This window comes from Narcine bancroftii, chromosome 3 (genome assembly GCF_036971445.1).
Source record: "Narcine bancroftii isolate sNarBan1 chromosome 3, sNarBan1.hap1, whole genome shotgun sequence".
Taxonomy (NCBI): domain Eukaryota; kingdom Metazoa; phylum Chordata; class Chondrichthyes; order Torpediniformes; family Narcinidae; genus Narcine; species Narcine bancroftii.
The window spans coordinates 362097219-362114858 of NC_091471.1; the positions used below are offsets into that span (position 1 = coordinate 362097219).

The 17640-nt window shown below is 37.5% G+C and overlaps 3 protein-coding genes across 8 annotated transcripts in view; 1 reads left to right on the plus strand and 2 right to left on the minus strand.

The window, feature by feature from the left end:
* The window catches only part of LOC138759517 (monocarboxylate transporter 7-like), a 49085-nt gene extending 36379 nt beyond the window's left edge, over positions 1–12706 (plus strand). For 4 of the 5 annotated variants that reach the window (XM_069930065.1, XM_069930068.1, XM_069930069.1 and 1 more), the window contains 3 exons: positions 2303–2431; positions 5206–6009; positions 7306–12706. In XM_069930065.1, coding sequence (XP_069786166.1) covers positions 2303–2431; positions 5206–6009; positions 7306–7562 — 1190 coding nt within the window. In that variant the 3' untranslated portion in view covers positions 7563–12706. The remainder of the gene's footprint in view (positions 1–2302; positions 2432–5205; positions 6010–7305) is intronic. The other variant, XM_069930066.1, reaches the window with a different exon arrangement.
* Positions 1–17640, minus strand: part of arsg (arylsulfatase G) — a 139351-nt gene that overhangs the window by 121337 nt on the left and 374 nt on the right. Inside the window, exon 1 of one of the 2 annotated variants that reach the window (XM_069930071.1) lies at positions 7083–7165. The exons of the other annotated variant lie outside the window; for it this stretch is intronic. The gene's annotated coding sequence lies outside the window, so the exon portion shown is untranslated. Of the gene's footprint in view, positions 1–7082; positions 7166–17640 lie in introns of those variants that run through there. 2 annotated transcript variants of the gene reach the window in all.
* LOC138759519 (archaemetzincin-2) overlaps positions 7271–17640 on the minus strand; it is a 31352-nt gene continuing 20982 nt past the window's right edge. Inside the window, 1 exon segment of the mRNA XM_069930078.1 lies at positions 7271–7446. The gene's annotated coding sequence lies outside the window, so the exon portion shown is untranslated.

A 17640-nucleotide genomic window follows, 5' to 3' on the forward strand; every position in this document is an offset into this window, starting at 1 on the left:
GAACAGAACCCCAGAGATTTGTAGAGTTGCAACATGACCCTTCTACTCCTGAATTCAATCCCCTATTAATGAATCCCAGCATCCCATAGGCCTTTTTAACTATCCTATTAACCCATGTGGCGACCTTGAGGAATGCATGGATTTGGACCCCAAGATTCCTCTGTCCATCAACACCCTTAAGTAACCCACCATTAACCCTGTACTCATTCTTATAGTTAGTCCTTCCAAAATGCATCACTTCCTTCTTCACTTTTACTTATTTACATTTTATACATAAATATTTCTGTTCAAATACAACATGCATCCAGATTTAGTCAATCTCAAAATTGTATTTATAAAGCAATCTGCTGGAAGAAATGTGTTCCAGGTTTTGGAGCATTTATGAAGAAATAAATTATTTCTAAGTCAGGATAGTGTGCAACAGTCCTTGATTTTCAAGTTCAAGAGTGTTGTAAAAACTTAAGTTCATAGATTGTACACATTACAACTGGTTTGTATTGCTGATAGTGGGATACCAATAAAGAGGATTTTTTGGGGGGGGTGGATATTGGGGTTGCATATGTACAGGTGAATGGAGTTTACCACGACACCCTCCTAACTTCCTTAGTTGGATGGCTTAAAGCAGGGGTGTCAAACTCAAATTCACAGAGGGCCAAAATTAAAAACTTGGACTAAGTCGAGGGCCGAACTAAATATTCATTGAAAATTTTCAACAACATCTGCATGTTTTCTCTTCTTTCAACATATGTAACGTTAAACTTTTTCTTATTAAAATAAATGTTTAATAATAGTTTGGGTTAAACTCTTTCCAGAAGAAGCATTAACAAATGAGAAATAAAATATTCAATAAATAATATTTCTCTCTAGCCTTTAAGCTCCTTTTAAATGTATTTTTTTTCACAAGCCAACAAGTCAAAAAAATAACAACTTGCTTCAATGAAAATCCAATCTTTCAACTATGAACAGTCCAAAGTTAACCAAAGAAAATATGAATCCAAGCTTAGCTTGCTCCACTGTGATTTACTCTGATGCACCTGGGTCTAAACCAGATACTTGGCATCTCTTCTTAGATGCAAGTTCATCAAACTCTGGGGTCAGAGTTTGCCTCCCACCTGTCTTGAAAGGTCCTGTTTTCTGTCTTTCGTTTGGCTATTTTTCGTAAGGGGTTTATTACGTGCGAGTTGGGCGACAGGTCGCAGATGGTAATGAAAGTAAAGAGAGCAGGTGGGGGCGATTAGCGGGCTGACGCCAACGCATTTGCAAAGCATTCTGGGATTTGTAGTATTAGCTGTGGATGAGCTATACTGGCGCGGCAGCCAGCTCTAATACATATTTGATATGATCTTGTGGGCCAAATGTAATTATATCACGGGCCAAATTTGTCATGTGTGGGTTAAAGGATTTGGTGAGTCAAGATGAATGGCTTACCACAGAATAGAAACCTTCTTATGCTCTTGTTACCTTTATGAATTGTAGCATGTTGCTGGTGAGGTAATGCTATTTCAAATGGCAAGTGGCAACACTATTTCTTGATGGCGATTGTATGAATCTTGTGAATATTGCTTTAATACTTTTCAACCCATTGTCCAAATCTTGCTGCACGTATGGACAGCTTTGTTTCCTGAAGAACTGTGGGTGAGGGAAGTTGTTGAATCTACCCACTTTTAAAATGATGACAGAGAGAAAATCATTGATAAACCAGATTAAAATGAGTGGGCCTAGGATATAACTGACTAACACCCCCTGGCAATTCAGGGAGACTTGATATTATTTCTTATGATGCAGCTTCTCAGTTGTTCACTGTGGTCAAATTCTTCTGAAGTAATTAGGAAATGGAAATGTTTTCTTAATATTAATTTATAAAAGATATAATGCTAAAATATAGTTTATACAGCCGTGACACAGGTACTATATTGTAGATTCACTTTACTATTTTAAGAGTTTATGAAAAATCACAATTGACTTTTCTCATTAGAAATACTTTGCAGCATCTGACAGTAGAGGGAAATAGTTTTGGTCTATTCCAGCAAAAACTTTACTCCAAAATCAAGTGTTATAACGGCTTCAATGCTAATCACTAATATTGGTCGGTTATAGTCAAAATGAAAATTTATGGAAATACCCTATAACAGATTTGCATGATAGAATACGATTTCCTTATTACACAACTGCTTAATATAGACTACGGTATCCAATACTGCTCAGCCCTCTGACTGAAGTAGGATAAAGTTATTACCACACATTTAATGTTATGTTTTGAATTTTTTCTTATCAATATCATTTTATTTCTTCTTCAAATCAGGAACAGGTTTGTGCCTCAGCTTCTTGCCCACAATCACTGTCCTTTCTCTATACTTTGAAAAATATCGCTCTCTTGTCATGGCTGTGGCCTCCACAGGGGAATGTTTCGCTATCTTCATTTTTGCGCCTGGTAGGTATCAAAATTGAAATAAGCCTGTTAATAAATTGTCCCTTGCACAATCTTGAAAAACAATTTTTTAAAAAGTTAAAATGCTGGTTGATATTGCAGCGATAGCTTGCAAGAAATGTTTTGTCTTTTTTCAACTGAAGTAATATGGAGCAAGGCTACTTGTATCTGACAAAATCATGATAACTATTCCAAGTTTATAAATAAACTAGTATTTGCATAAATCTGTAATCAGAAACATGATCTTCTGTAAACAAAATCAGCTGTATAGAGATAACATGCAATATAAATGACAAGCTATTTACAGAAGACTATAAAAAAGCTGAATGAAGTGTTGATGCTTTACTCTTTTCACACCTTTTCAACTAAAAGGTGTCATGTAATTCCACAATTAGAATGTAACATATATGAAATTCTTTAACTTTTGTGTACTGTAAGGCAGACAGAGAGTTGCCACTTTGTTTAGCGCCCTTCACAGATGACCACAGCACCGGGTGTTTCCAGGCTGTTGACCAGCATTGACCAGTCCTGAGCCTGCTTAGCTTCTGAGATTAGACCACCAAGGATCAGCAGGTGCCGCACAGCCTCCAACTAACTTAAAATATTTCCTCCATCCATGAAATGTACTATGGTAACTTTCAAGGTTTCCTTAACTTCACCTTCCAAATACTAATTTCTACCATTTCTAAAAACGGTACAACTTATGTAAGTGAGCAATATCAACTGTACAATTGCCTCAAAGACATGGTACAATGACATGGAATTATATCGCTGTTGGGTATGAACTTTAGAACTCTAACAGCCCTTGTTGGAAATATCATTGCAGGGCAGTCTGTAACAGTTCAAGGCCACTTTCATTTTCTTATATCACTAAGTTGGGCAAAAAAAAACAAACGTGCAATATCCACTACCCTGCTCTCATCAATCCTGATGGTAACCTCTTTAAACAATTATTGATTTGTCAGACAATATCTCACACACACAAAGCTATGCTGATTACCTCTGATCAGTCCCTGCCAATCCAAATAGTGTTCAATCTTGTCACTCAGAATCCCCTCCAACAATTTTTCCACTACTGACATCTACTTCATTGGCTGGTTTGTTCTTTTCCACCCTTTTAAATCACAGTACAACATTAGCCAACCCCAGTTTTCAGGCACATCATCACTGGCCAAGGATATTGTAAATAGGATGGAAGGACACTGCAATTTCTTCCCCAGTTTACCACAAGCATTGGGATGCACTTGATCAGGAGATTTGTCCACCTTAATGCATACATGTACATGGTCCAGGACAGGTGCCCATTCCACACATAATGTATTGGGGAAGAGAGAAAAAGGGTTAGGTAAAAGTAAAATCTGTGCATACTGGAAATTTGAAATCACAGAGAAATTCCTTTCATTCTATCCACTCCCTTGTCTTCTTTGCTACCTAGCCTACTTGTTTCTTTTCCAATTCTGATGAAGGGTCCCAGACCTAAAACATTAATGATTTATTTCCACACACTAACAAACCTGCTGAGTTTTGAAGGATTGGTTTCTATTTCACAAAACTGGCAGAGTATCCAGAATGATTACCATCATATTAAATTAAATGTCAGATAAACTAAGCTCATCTTCCCTTTAAAGGATTTGATATGATTAACAGAACCTTTCCTCCAATTGGATGAACGTAGAACAAGAGAGCAACAGTACCAAAATTTCTGAATGGTTTGAACAAAAAGTTTGCCTTATGAATCTAATGTACAATTTGTAATTTTCAATGTTCAAATCCTGTATCCTTTGCTTTCTGTACAATCTGAAACCAATCTTTTGTCTATTTCTGTCGTCTTGTGCCCCCAATTTCATTCACCCCACCTATGGCAATTGTTGATTCGATGTCACTTTCAAAACTTGATTGCTCAATTACCCAGAAACACCAAGTTTGTGAATTTGCTGATTATTGAGTTGATATAATTTACCTATCAAGTTTCTTTCAATTCCAGACATTATCTTTCTACTCTGATCCCTATGCAGGACTGATCTTAATAACCATAGAGTTCCTCAATTAAGAATAGGTTGCTGAGGTATCATCTCAAGTGTATGGAAGAGATTTCAAAGCTAGTAACCCTCACTTCTCACAACTCAAGGAATCAAACAAGCTTCCTTCTCAACTCTCTGTACTTCATATTTCCACACCAGCATAAAGCATCAATGGATATAACATTTTTATTTTGCTCTTAACGTTAATGAACATAATTACGGTGATTAACTGACTATTCTTGTATAACAGATTGTGTAAATTTGCATTGCAATGAGTTTTCAAAAAATTATTTGCTTAATATAAGATACTTTAGGATCACATGAAAGCCTTAATTTTTGAAAAGTACAAGAGCAGTGAGGCAAATCAAATCATGCGGAATGCAGTAAATTGGGGTGGCCAAACTAAATGGCCTGTTAGAAAATAAAATTGGTGCTGCTGTAATGGCAATGCTATTGCTAGTGCGAGCCCACAGAGAGCAGGGAGCAAAGTCTCAGCACACCCCTTGGGGTCCAACCACCCAGTTCAACTGCTGTTGGCTCTGTACAGGCTTTAACAACCTGATGAATGGTGGTTAAAAACTGCCGGGCTTTATATTGTTTGGCCGTGACTCCTTGTACTTTTTCTGTATGTGGCCCACAACCAAAAATGTTTACCCACCCCTCTAGTAAACATTGATCTATTTGAGTGGCAATTGGTCAACTCTGTTCCTCTTCAGATATACCTATACATCTTAATATTCTGTTCTCCATTCATAGCTTTCACATTGCTGAAGAATGAACTTGGATGGAAAAACTGTCTCCTTATAATTGGAGCATTACAGCTAAATATTATTGTTTGTGGAGCATTACTTCGGCCAATTGTTATCAGAAAACCTGAGGAAAAACCAAGAGATTTGGTCATGGAAACTAAGTACATGCTGGAGAATGAGGAAACTCGCATCTCCATAGACTCTGTCGATTCAGGAGTGGAATCTTTATCTACCTCTTGTGATCACTTGGAACACAGCAAAAAGTGTTTAACAAATGATATTCAGAAAGAAAATCTTGTGCTTCCAAGCAAGAAGCAAAAACCACAACCTCAACCAAAGTTACTTGACTTTTCCATTCTAAAAAACAAGAGTTTTGTCTTTTATGCTCTTTTTGGACTATTTTGCACTTTAGGATTCTTTGCACCTCAACTTTATGTCATTCCTCTTAGCATTAGCCTGGGTGTTGGTGAATGGGCAGCATATATGCTATCAGCTATGGCAATTATGGAGGTGTTTGGCAGGTTGTCAGTAGGCTGGGTCCTAAACAAGCAACCCATCCGGAAGATTTACATTGAACAGATCTGTGTGAGCCTTCTGAGTCTGGTGCTGTTGTGCTTCCCGTTTGTAAAAGGATTCGGGGGCCTTGTGACATGCAGCATGTTATGTGGATTTCTGTTTGGTACTGTGGCCTCTACCCACATTCCAATGTTGGCAGAGGATGATGTGGTTGGAGTTGAGAAGATGTCATCTGCTGTTGGAATTTACGTCTTTATACAGAGCTTTTCCGGACTTGGTGGGCCATCTATTGGAGGTACTGTACTTGCATTTGATTTTTGTCATCTCCATAGGTGGATAAAACAATGTAGAAAATGATACATGAAAAAGAAAAAGTGTATATCATGGCTAACGTGATTTATGGTGTGAAAAATAAAAAATTTTTTAAAAAAAAAGAAAATGATACAAGACTAAAAGGGAATTATTTAATTCAATGAGAAATCTGTCTGGAACATCATAGTGTGTGTATTGAAAAAGTTATCCTTGTGCAACCACTCTACATAGTATTCAAAAAATATACTTTTCAGACTTGAAATTTACAAATCCAGTGTCATTTGATGAATGGTGCACATCTTTTGTGAATTATACTTCGTAATCTGTATAATGCAAGTCGAAATTGTTAAACTGCAAAATCAAATTTGTTAGGCAAGCTAAACTTTCTGACATCATTACTTTAGCAGCTGATGACTAGATTCAGTGGGAATTAAATTTGAGGGTTAAGCGAACAAGCGAGTCAGAAGTTCTCTGAAATTTTGAATGTTACATAAATTTATTGCAGCCAGCAGACCTAACTAGCATGTCTTTGGGATGTGGGAGGAAACTAGAACATCTGACAAAAAAAACATTGCCACAGAAAATGTCAATATAGACAGACACACTGGAGGACAGAATATCAAAGATTGCTAACGGGGATTCTATGTCACAGAAGTAATTTTGGATATTATTTAATATCAACAGATAAATTACCAAAAATAATTCCAATGTTTTTATTTTCCAATAGATCATGAACCTTGCCCTCGAGTGTTGCTTTATATATTATATAGACTAATGCTAGTTTGCACATTAAACTTGATTGCATAGCTAGAATCAAGACTATGGTTCTATTTACTTTCATTTCTCAATTTAATATAGTGATGTATTCCTGGGGAGATTAACATTCTGTGTATCAAAGGCTAGGAATTATGCATTGTATAATTTTGTTTATGCAAGGTATTTCTAAGCACAGAGAAGTGTGACTGCAAAAACCTAAAATCAGAGATGTGTACCTCACAAAGTCAATGACATTGTACCAAAAATTCATAAATTGGATGTTTACAAATGATAGAATACCTTTGTAGAAATGGAATTCCAATATTTTGCAGACGTTTTAAATTAAGCGTTTTCTGTGCATGTCAATTTATTCAGTGTGCTCAAATCTGAAAGGAAATTAAATAGATTTTATTTGACACTATAGGTGTTTAGACTGCTGTATATGAAATGTCATTCAAAGTACTGGAAAAATAGTATGCATGCAAAAGTTCCAAGTTAAAAAAATTTTTAATTATCTTTTCAGGTTGGCTTGTGGATATTACAGGTCAGAATTATGGATCTGCTTTCTTCTTCTGTGGCATTGGTACAAGCTTGGGCGCATTCTTTCTTGCATTAGTTCGGCCATCGAAAAAATGGTTGTGTCAGAGAAAAGAGTCTCTGGAAACTGCAAAGCAAGAGGAATTTAAACAAAATCTCAACACTATCCAGGATGTGCCTGAAGACTTCCTAGAAACAGACCTGAAAAAGTCAGAATGTTTACATGATCAAAGTTTCGCATGAAAACAAACATACACCATCACAACGGACTGCATGTTTCCTCATTAAGGTATCCCTTGCCTATCCTCCGAATTTCCTTAACTTGGCCTTATTTAAACTCAGACATTCCTTATTCTTGAACCAACAAATTACTATTCATTTTATAAAGAAGCAGCAAAGTTTAATATTTACTGTTCAATGAAAAAGACTATTGTTTGGATGAGCTAAACTGTGCAAAATATTACAAAGAAGAATACAAATAAATACATGGAAAGGATTCAGGTTTGTTCAGATCACATTGCGAATGTCTTATTGAGATCCTAGTAAACAATTATTTAGATCAAAATTTTAAAGTTTGCACATATTTTGCAGTCCCAATTAGATGTCTTGATACAAAGATATTCTATATATTGGATGAATTGCAATAACATTTGACACACTGGCTGAATCAAGCTATCAAATAATTATTTTTATTTTAAAAAAAAAAGCAGCTTTGAGATTAACTGATGTTGGTGAATTCAACTCTCCCGAGACTACTGCTTTTGTTAATTTAAATTTCAGGATGGACCACTAGGTAAAAATTGAGCATTTTAATTTCAATTGTGGGAAAAGGGCAACCAAATTTTACCATTTATGATAGTTCTGTAAAATAAGTTGCGACCCAGAAGTCTATTGTATTGTTCAAGGTTTTCTTGTCACGTAACACAAAAATGTAATATGCACGTTATACTTTAACTTTTGCCTGCCGTAAAGCCATTGCCCGGTTACTCCCAACAACAAGGGAAAAGAAAGAAAAAGAGAGTCCCTTCAGAAATATTGAGTGTCCACGGATTCACCTCCAGCACTCCAGTCTCCGCAACCTCTGCTCTGGATCCAAAACCTGATATCATCAGAAAACTTTCAGCACCCGAGGCCCTTCGATAGCTCTTCCTGCTCTCAGCATCCTCTCGAATCCCGGTTCCCATAAGGCAGTTGCCAGCAGCCTGATTTGATTCCTGTGACCGCGTCGCCAACAGTCTGCAGCTAGTATGGATCCTTCAGTGCTGAGACCATGGTCACTTTCTACAGGGTTATCTCCCAAGCTTCTCTTCAACAGGGGAGGGGGGGGTGTTCCCCCATTTCTGGTGCCTTGCGCTGGTCTGCTGCTCCCCTGGAGACTGCAGTCTGCAACCCCTTGAGGTACGCTGCCCAGCACAGACGCCAAAATCTGGGTACAGACCTTCTTGGTTATAGGATGTTAACAGGTTGTTTAAAGCCTGTACAGAGTTGTCGGCATCATGGCCAGGCAGTAGGATCCCGCTCCCTGCTCTCCCGCATCCGCGGCAGTGTTGTCTTTACATCAGCTCCAGCAGTAATGCCATTTTTAAAATTGGGAGGAACACTTGACATAAAAACTTGTATGTCATTACAGAATTGATAATGCAATAGATAAAGTGACATTTTAATAACTGTAAATACAAAAAACATCAAGAAATACTAAAAAGTTAATTGTTCTTAAAATAGTTTCTTCTTTTACACTCAAAACTCAACTCTCTATGAAAAAAACCCATCAAATATCTGGAACACATTTCTAAAACACTTCACAGTCCTGTACTGAATTTAAGAAAGTCCTTGATACATGAAAACAAAACTGTTCTCAAATTTCTGTTTTTCAAATTTTTCTGATTGAGTTACCTTAATTTTAAGTGCTTTAGAATCAAGTCAGATACAATACAGAAAAGTTCCTTCGGCCCAACTCGTCTGTGCCATTCTGGGCTATGGTCCATATCCTTTACCCCTCCTAACCACTAATCGGCATGTTGAAATTGTGTCCACTTTTACAGTTTCCTCTGGCAGCTCAATCAGATACAGACCACCTTCTGAGGGAAAAAGCTGCTCCATAGATTTCTTAAATCTCTCACCATAAATCAATGCCCTCTAGTTCCAGCACTTCATCCTTTTCCAAACAGACCAATTCCATAATCTTGGTACTGGCATTTAAAGGAAATGCTGAAGAGGTTTCAGTCAGAGACAAAGTTATTTGACTAAGAGATAGAAAGCTTGTCAAATATTCTGATCTGGTATAATGATGGAACTGAAAATTCTCCTGCATCAGGCATTAAATATTACAAGCTCATCTAAACAAATGCACATTTGACTGATAGGACTTGATAACCGGACCATACTGGAGCCCACTACACTCACATAACCTTTTTGTTTCATGATCAAAGCCACCCTCATTGGTTGATATTTCAAATGATAAATGGGACAGTTTTCTTGGTACCACAAAATGGGAGGAAATACAGATAGGACATGTGTTCCCACAAAAACTGCAGAATCTATAAGGACAAGCAAAATATCTTTTAAATTGTCATTAAAAACAACAGTAACAATGCCCCACAAATAGCTTTGCTCTCTGAATAAAGGAAATAATTATTCTCTTGCAGTGTTTTAAATAACTCCCCTTTATACATAGGACAAAAAAGAATCATGTAAATAATTCTCCATATTCATTTTTTCCATTAAAGTACAGGTATCCCCTGCTTTTTGAAAGTTTGCTTTACACCACTTCGCTGTTACGAAAGGCCTACTACATTAGTACCTTTTCTCACTAACTGAAAGAAATCTGAAGAGGATTTTCGCCTTGACAAAAAAAACAAAAATAGTGTTCAGCAAGCTGTCGGGAGAGTGCAGGGCAGTGAAATCAGTGTGGGGACTAGAGCGGGCTGTTGGGAGAGGGTGGGGCAGAATGTCTGGGAACGTTCAAAAAATTTTCCCATATAATTGAATGGTAATTGCTTCTTTGTTTTACGCCATTTCAGCTTACGAAAAGTTTTATAGGAACGCTCTACTTTTGGATAGCAGGGGATACCTGTATATTAAACAAACAGTAAAATACTTAAAACAGAAAAGCAAGATCAGTTAGGAGATCCAAGTGGAAAGCAGGGTTAAAAATGCTACACACTTTCTATAAATATACAAGAACTATTGTACTTTTAAGAACAGAATTCTGTATGGTTAAAATACCCTTTCCTTTGGCATTGATGAATTTCAGACGTTAAATTCTACTGTTATTCCAAAGCACTGTCCAGTTTGATATCCTCAAAGAGCAAATATACATGTTCAAGAGGTGCCCAGAGAATACCAAATGTGCTCACCTTATAAAAAAATGTATTTGATTACAATAACGAGATTTGACATGGATAAACCAATTTCCTATCTTTGGAAGATTCCACATTTTTTCTCCTAGCCAGAATGTGGTAAGATTGATTTGACAGAGTTCCCATGCATTCAACAGATTCTCCATTTACTTAATGGGAACCATATTAATCCAAGGGCTTTTTGAATACCAGAGACAAAATGATGCTATAATTGGTTGGGGGGGGGGGGGGGAAGGAATATTTTGGTGTGTAGTTGTTTCTGATTGATTGAGAGCAGCTTTAAAAATACAGATCCACATTTCAAAAATTAAAATGTTTATAAACAAATCAAAATTCATTTCAGTTAAATGCATAATTTTTTCTTAACAAATACTGATCCAACACAAGTAATACAATTAATTAATTCTCTGTCAATTTATTGAAACTAGGTTTGATTTTAATACCAATTTGCTTATTGCTTCTGAGCAAATACAGGCAATTTCTTTATGCACGTGGAACAGACATAGCATTGACCAATGAATCAAAAAAATTTTAATTGGACCATCAGGAACAAGAGAGGAAAAAGTTCTATTTTCCTGCAATAGTATTATTTTTTCTGAATTTTCTACAAACCAATTCATATACAATTGGAAATTTCAGTTTATATTGGCCACTCCCTATGGTTTCAGCCAAAGCAATATGCAATATTTCCAGTAGCTATATTTAATAAATAAAGTACAATCGTTCAATAATTTCTCTACTCTGGATACTTAAAAGTATCTTGTACTTGATCTGTATGTAAACTTTCCAAATAATCTTGAAAAGCTTTTTACAAACCAAGACTGAATTTTTTTTTCAACAAAATAAAAATATTGTTCTTAAGATAGAAATTGGAAACATTTATGCAGAAGATAGAGCATTATTCCCTCCATCATTATATTGCTTTCAGTAGAGTTCCAGACTACTTTTACAAGATTATTAAATTCAACTTGTACTATTTTTTTCCATTAATGGTGGTACTCACAAGAAAACAATTATTGTAAACTGAACGCACCAGCCACGAATATAACCTATCAAACATAATGAATTGAAGGTGTTCAATTTCCTTTCACTGGTGATCCAACAATTCAGACATAATTTCAAAATAGTGCCAATAAAAAATGTGACAATCTGAGAGATCTATAGAAAAACAAAGCATCCAAACTTTAGGCAAGTTCTAAAATAAGGGTGTGTGGGGGTGGAGGCAGAAACACATGTGACAGGAAAACAGTAACATGCAGTAAAACTCACATTCTTGATCCCGTAATATCTGGCCAATAGGAGAGTTATCAAAATTTGGCTTTACTTCTCATAGGTTTCTAACTGTTGAATGGGTTTATTGTTTGTAAAAGTAACAAAGTTTAGTATGGAACCTGACAAATACAACCTGCATTGATTTTCCTATTCTACATTAAACAACCGATCAAGAAATAGGGAAATTGTATGCCAAACTCAATTCTATTCATTAGGCAATTTGCAGATATGCAACCGAGTTTTCATCTCTATCTGCCCATTAGGTGAAATAGTTAACATTAATGCTAACTTGAGAAGGAAAATCAGACAATACATATTATTGGTTTTAATTATTGTTCAACACCTCCTGCACTCCACTTTTGATACAACTGTTTATAACCTATATGGTCCACTTATTGTACAATGTCCTGACTTAATATATCAAAGAGACAGAAAAAAATATTCAGTTGAAATAATGTTGTGCAGGGATGCACAAGATCCTTGATGCAAGTTATTAGGACTGAACAGATATGTGTAATCAAAAATCTGAAGGATGTAACCAGGGTAATTTACAGGTGCAGCTGATATTTTAAAAATTAAAATGAACAGTTTTTAAATATGAGCAGAAGAGATTTAAGATTATTTATTCCCAGTTTGTTCATTGTAACTTGTACTTTCTAACCTTCAATTTGTTCAGTCCTTGTAACTTAGTTTGTGTAATGTTTCAGCTTCTTCATATGCTGTAATTTTCCAATAAAATTAATTTAAAAAATCAAACTTATCATTTCTCATGCATTAGTTTATAATAAATGACAATATTGCATTTATCAATGAAAATCAGAAACCTTGCATGCTGGAAATCTAAGAAACAGAAAATTCAGTGATCAAGGCAGCATGCAGTGGAATGAGAAACAGTTAAAAGTTTTTAATCGAAGATCCTCTGTCAGAGCGAAAAGAATGTTAGTTTCCAGCTGGAAAAATGGCAGATGGAATTTAATGCAGACTCGTGTGAGGTGTTGCATTTTGGAAGAAGGAAGCAAGGTAGAACATGCTCGGTAAATAGTAGGACAATGAGGAGCTTGATAGAACAGAGAGATATGGGAATAGATATATAATTCCCTGATAATAGCATCACAGGTAGATAGGGTTGTAAAGAGAGCTTCTGGCAGATGGTTTTCATCAATCAAAGTACAGGAGTTGGGATGTTATGATAAAACTGTATAAGACATTGGTGAGGCCAAATTTGGAGTATCGTGTGCAGTTTTGTCACCGAACGACAGGGAAAATATCAATAAGATTGAAAGAGTGCAAAGGGGATTTACTAGGATGTTGTGGGACTTCAGATTAAACAGGTTAGGAGATTTGATAGAGGTGGACAAAATTATGAGGGGTATAGATAAGAGTAAATGCAAGAAGGCTTTTTCCACTGAGGTTAGGTGAGATACAAACCAGAGGATGTGGGTAAAAGGTGAAAGGGAAAAAGTTTAGGGGGAACTACTTCACACAGAGAGTAGTGGGAGTGTGGAACAAGCTACCAGCTGAAGTGGTGAATGCGGGGTCAATTTTAACATTTAAGAAAAATTTGGACAGATACATAGATGGGAGGGGTATGGGCTGGCTGCACCAGTGAGACTAGGAAGAATAAGTTTGGCACAGATTAGAAGAGCTGAAGGGCCCTTTTTTTTTGCTGTAATGTTCTATGGCTCTGCAGTGGAAGAGGGGGTGGGGATAAATGTAGAACAAAGGAAGATCTTTAGCGGGGAATTCAAATGAGCACCAAAAGCTATCTACCAGTGAGACATGGATTAATTTGGAAAGACTGTGTCCCTGGATGGAAGGGAAAAGGCAAAAGGACAAGTGTTGTATCAATTGCAGTTGAAAATGGGAGAGATTGGAATAAGCAGACCCAAAAGGAATGGAATGCTAAAATGTGATGTGGGAGGGGAAAAGATCTTCTGGTAAAAATCTCTGAAGGTGGTGAAAATTGCAGGAAATGATCTGTTGGAACAGAGATTGGGGTGGAAAGTGAGGTCCAGCAGAACTCCATTCTTGTTTTGCTCTAGAGAGGGCATCAGAAATGGATGAGAAGTGGTCATGAGCTTTGATAATCATGGTAGAGAAGAAGCCATGGTTCAAGAATATGGAAAATGTTTCAGAAACACCATATAAAATGTCTCAACATTAGAGGAAAATGTGGACTCAGATGAAGGAACTGGGAGAATAGAAAGCAAAGCGGGAAAAATTGTCAACATAGCTGTGAGGCTCATAATGTATATTCGTGGCTAACCTATCTCCTGAGATGGAGACAAAGATTAGAAAAGGAAGGATGGAATCAATTAACTGGAGAGCAGTGTGAAAATTGCCAGCAAAAGTAGTGAAATTGTCAAGTTCTGCACAAATACAGAAGGTAGCTATCCATATATTGGAAAAAGAATGAGGAAGTGGGCCCAGTTGGGACTGACAGGAGAATTCCACATGCCCCACAAAAAGACAGGGACATCTTTTATTTGTGCAGTGCTGAAGGCTACACCTTTAGCCTGGAGAAATTAAATGGAGTGAAAGAAGAAGTTGTAAAAAGAGAACAAGTTCAATCAAGGTGAATGGATGTGTTAATGAAGGGAACTGGTTGGGCCTCAACTCCAGGAGAAAGCAGAAAGCCATAATACAATCTTCATGTGGGAATGAAGGGTAAAGGGATTATAACCCATGGTAAGGATGAGTCTGTTGGAACCAAAGGATTGAAAAAAAATCTGGAGGGAAGACATGTCATGGATACTAGCGGGAAGAGACTTGAACAGAGTAGAAAGACAAAGTTAAGGTTGGAAGAAATATTTGATGAGACAAGAGCAGGCTAAAACAGGAGAATCTTGATGATGGATTCTGGACATATGATTGAAGCAGGCTGTGTGGTAGAAGCTGATACTAGAAGCTGTGGAGATGAAGGTCCATAACACTCTGGATGACTATGGTCTGATAGTTAATGGTGGGGGTTATAATCAAAAAGAAGGCATGAGGTGGTCTGAAAGCTGATATCTGAACTCTGTGACATAGAGGTGAGTTTGCCAGACTATTTCAGTGGATTAGTCAGTGAAATTAACATTTGGAGACCTCAAGTATCATTTCATGGACTTTATTTCACATGATAATATCATGGAGAATAGTTAACAGTTTCTGCTGCTTATTGCCTCAAATCTTCCTCTACATGTACGTATATTTACAAAATCAAACAAGCTGCTGTAGAAAATAGGATTACGTCATGGAATAAGACCTTTACAATTTTTTTGCTTTAAAATCTTACATTTTATCTTGTATGAAGGAGAATGTGTCAATAACCATTGTTAATGTTCTTGACTATGGTTAAGGCTACAACTTAGTTTATCAATAACTTGAAGAATGCATCAATCATTAATGTGAGCATCAACAACCACCTGCTAGCACCATTGACTAGAAGGCTCAACTTCTACAAATCTCACTAAACAGATGCTGTATTAAAACCACTGTGGCAGGGCCTAAATTACATAACCTGCTCCAAAACCAAATCCAGTGGAGCAGGAGACAGCAAAGCGTCACTCCCAGATGAACTCAATGCCTTCTACTTCCAATTTGACCACCAGATCAAGGAAGACCCATGTCCCCTGAAGATCCTCTACTATCAGTATCCAAAGATGTCATGGGGACTGCTTTCAGACTACCCAGCCGACTAGTCAATGTATGTCTTTAACATCTCGCTCTGGCAGGAGATGTGTTTCAAACAGGCCTCAATCATACCAGTGCTCAAGCAAAGTATGGTAAGTTACCTAAATGATTACCAATCAGTGGCACCCATATCATGTGATGAAGTATTTTGAGAGGCTGGTGTTGAAGCGTATCAGCTCTCTCTGAGAGGTGACATGGATCTATTCCAATTTGACTACCAAAGCAACGGGCCTACAGCAGATGCCATCTCACTGGCTCTATGTAAAACCCTGGAACACCTGGACTGAAAAAGCACATACATCAGGATACAGTTGCATTCAACACCATCATCCGCCTTAAAACTAATCAGCAAACTCCAAGACCAGTACCTCTATAACTCACTGTGTAATTGGATCCTGAATTTCCTGATTTCCAGATCCCAATCAATGTAGGTTGGCAAGAACATCTCCATCAGTACTGGAGCATCACGGGGCTGCATACTTATCTGCCTACTCTACTCACTTTACACCTATGGCTGTGGGGCTCGGTTCGACAAGAAACCATCTAAAGTTTGCTGATCATACCATGGTTGTGGGTTGTATAAAAAGGGGTCAATAAGTTAGCAGACAGGAAGGAGACTGAAAACGTGGCTGAATGGTATACTAACAACAATCTCACACTCAATCTCAGCAAAATCAAGGAGCTGATTGTGGACTAGGAAGGGAAACTAGATCACTGGCGATCAGAGGCAGAGTGGGTGAGCACATTTAAATTCCTGGGAGTCACTATCTTGGAAGACCTTTCCTGGACTTAACAACCTAATGCCATCACGAATAAAGCACATCAACTACTTCCTCAGGAGCTGGCAGAGATTTGGTAATGACATCAGAAACCCGGGTAAATTTCTACAGCTACGTGGTGGGAAGTGTGCTGACTGGCAGCATCACCGTCTGGTACGGGAAACCAATACCCTCAAGCGGAAAGCCCTGCACAAGGTAGTGGACACAGCTCAGGACATCTCAGGCAAAACTCTCTAGATTCTCAAGAAAATCTACAGGGCACGCTACTATCAGAGATTAGCAGCAGACATCGAGGATCCACGGCACCCAGGACATGCTCTGTTCTCGCTGCTGCCGTCAGGAAAAAGACTCCTAACACCAGGTTCAGGAACAGTTGCTTCCACCCCCCGCCCCCCCCCCCACCCCACCATCAGACTCCTGAACAACAAAATCAGAGTTCATTTAAGGAATCTTTACTCATTATTTATTACTGAACATTTATTTTTCTCTGTATTGCAGAATTCATTTATTTATTTGTTTATATTTCTCCCTTTTGTATACATATCTTTTCTTGAGAACAGTTTACATTTCCTATAAGTAGAAATTCTGCCTGGCCTTTATCGTATGGGTACCCCAAAACAATGTGTTTTACTACGTTTCTCTCACATTCCAAGGATGTTCTGATTGTTTGGTGAAATGACAACTATAAGCGAGTGTCAGGAGAATCGGGAATAGGATTGTTCACACCCACAGGAAAGAGAAATAAATGGGGGAAATAAGGATTAATGAAATTGCTCTATGTGCTAACATAGACTAAATAGTATAAATAGCCTCCTATTGCATTAGGTGCGTGACTGATATCAGAAGTCTCAAATGAATTAAATTAAAATGAGGTCTCCGCTTTCCCAATTTAACCTGAGACAAATAGCATATGTACTAAAAGCAAATACTAATGGGGTAATTTACCCTCTTCATCACCAGTGCCCAGTACTGGGAGATACTTCCAGTACTGGGCCTACGCTACTCCTGCAGCACCTCCCAAGCCTGTTATCTTGAACAGCAAAGGAAGATAGTGACGGGAGCACACAAGAACACCATCACGTGCAAGATCACGCTAAAGGCACAAAGCATCCAAATTATATTTATGTGGCTTGGTTATAACTGGTCCAAATCCTGGAACTTCCCAAATATCATTGCTTGATGTTTCAACAACATCAGGTCAACAACACTGCAAAGATGTTGCACACTTCCAACTTT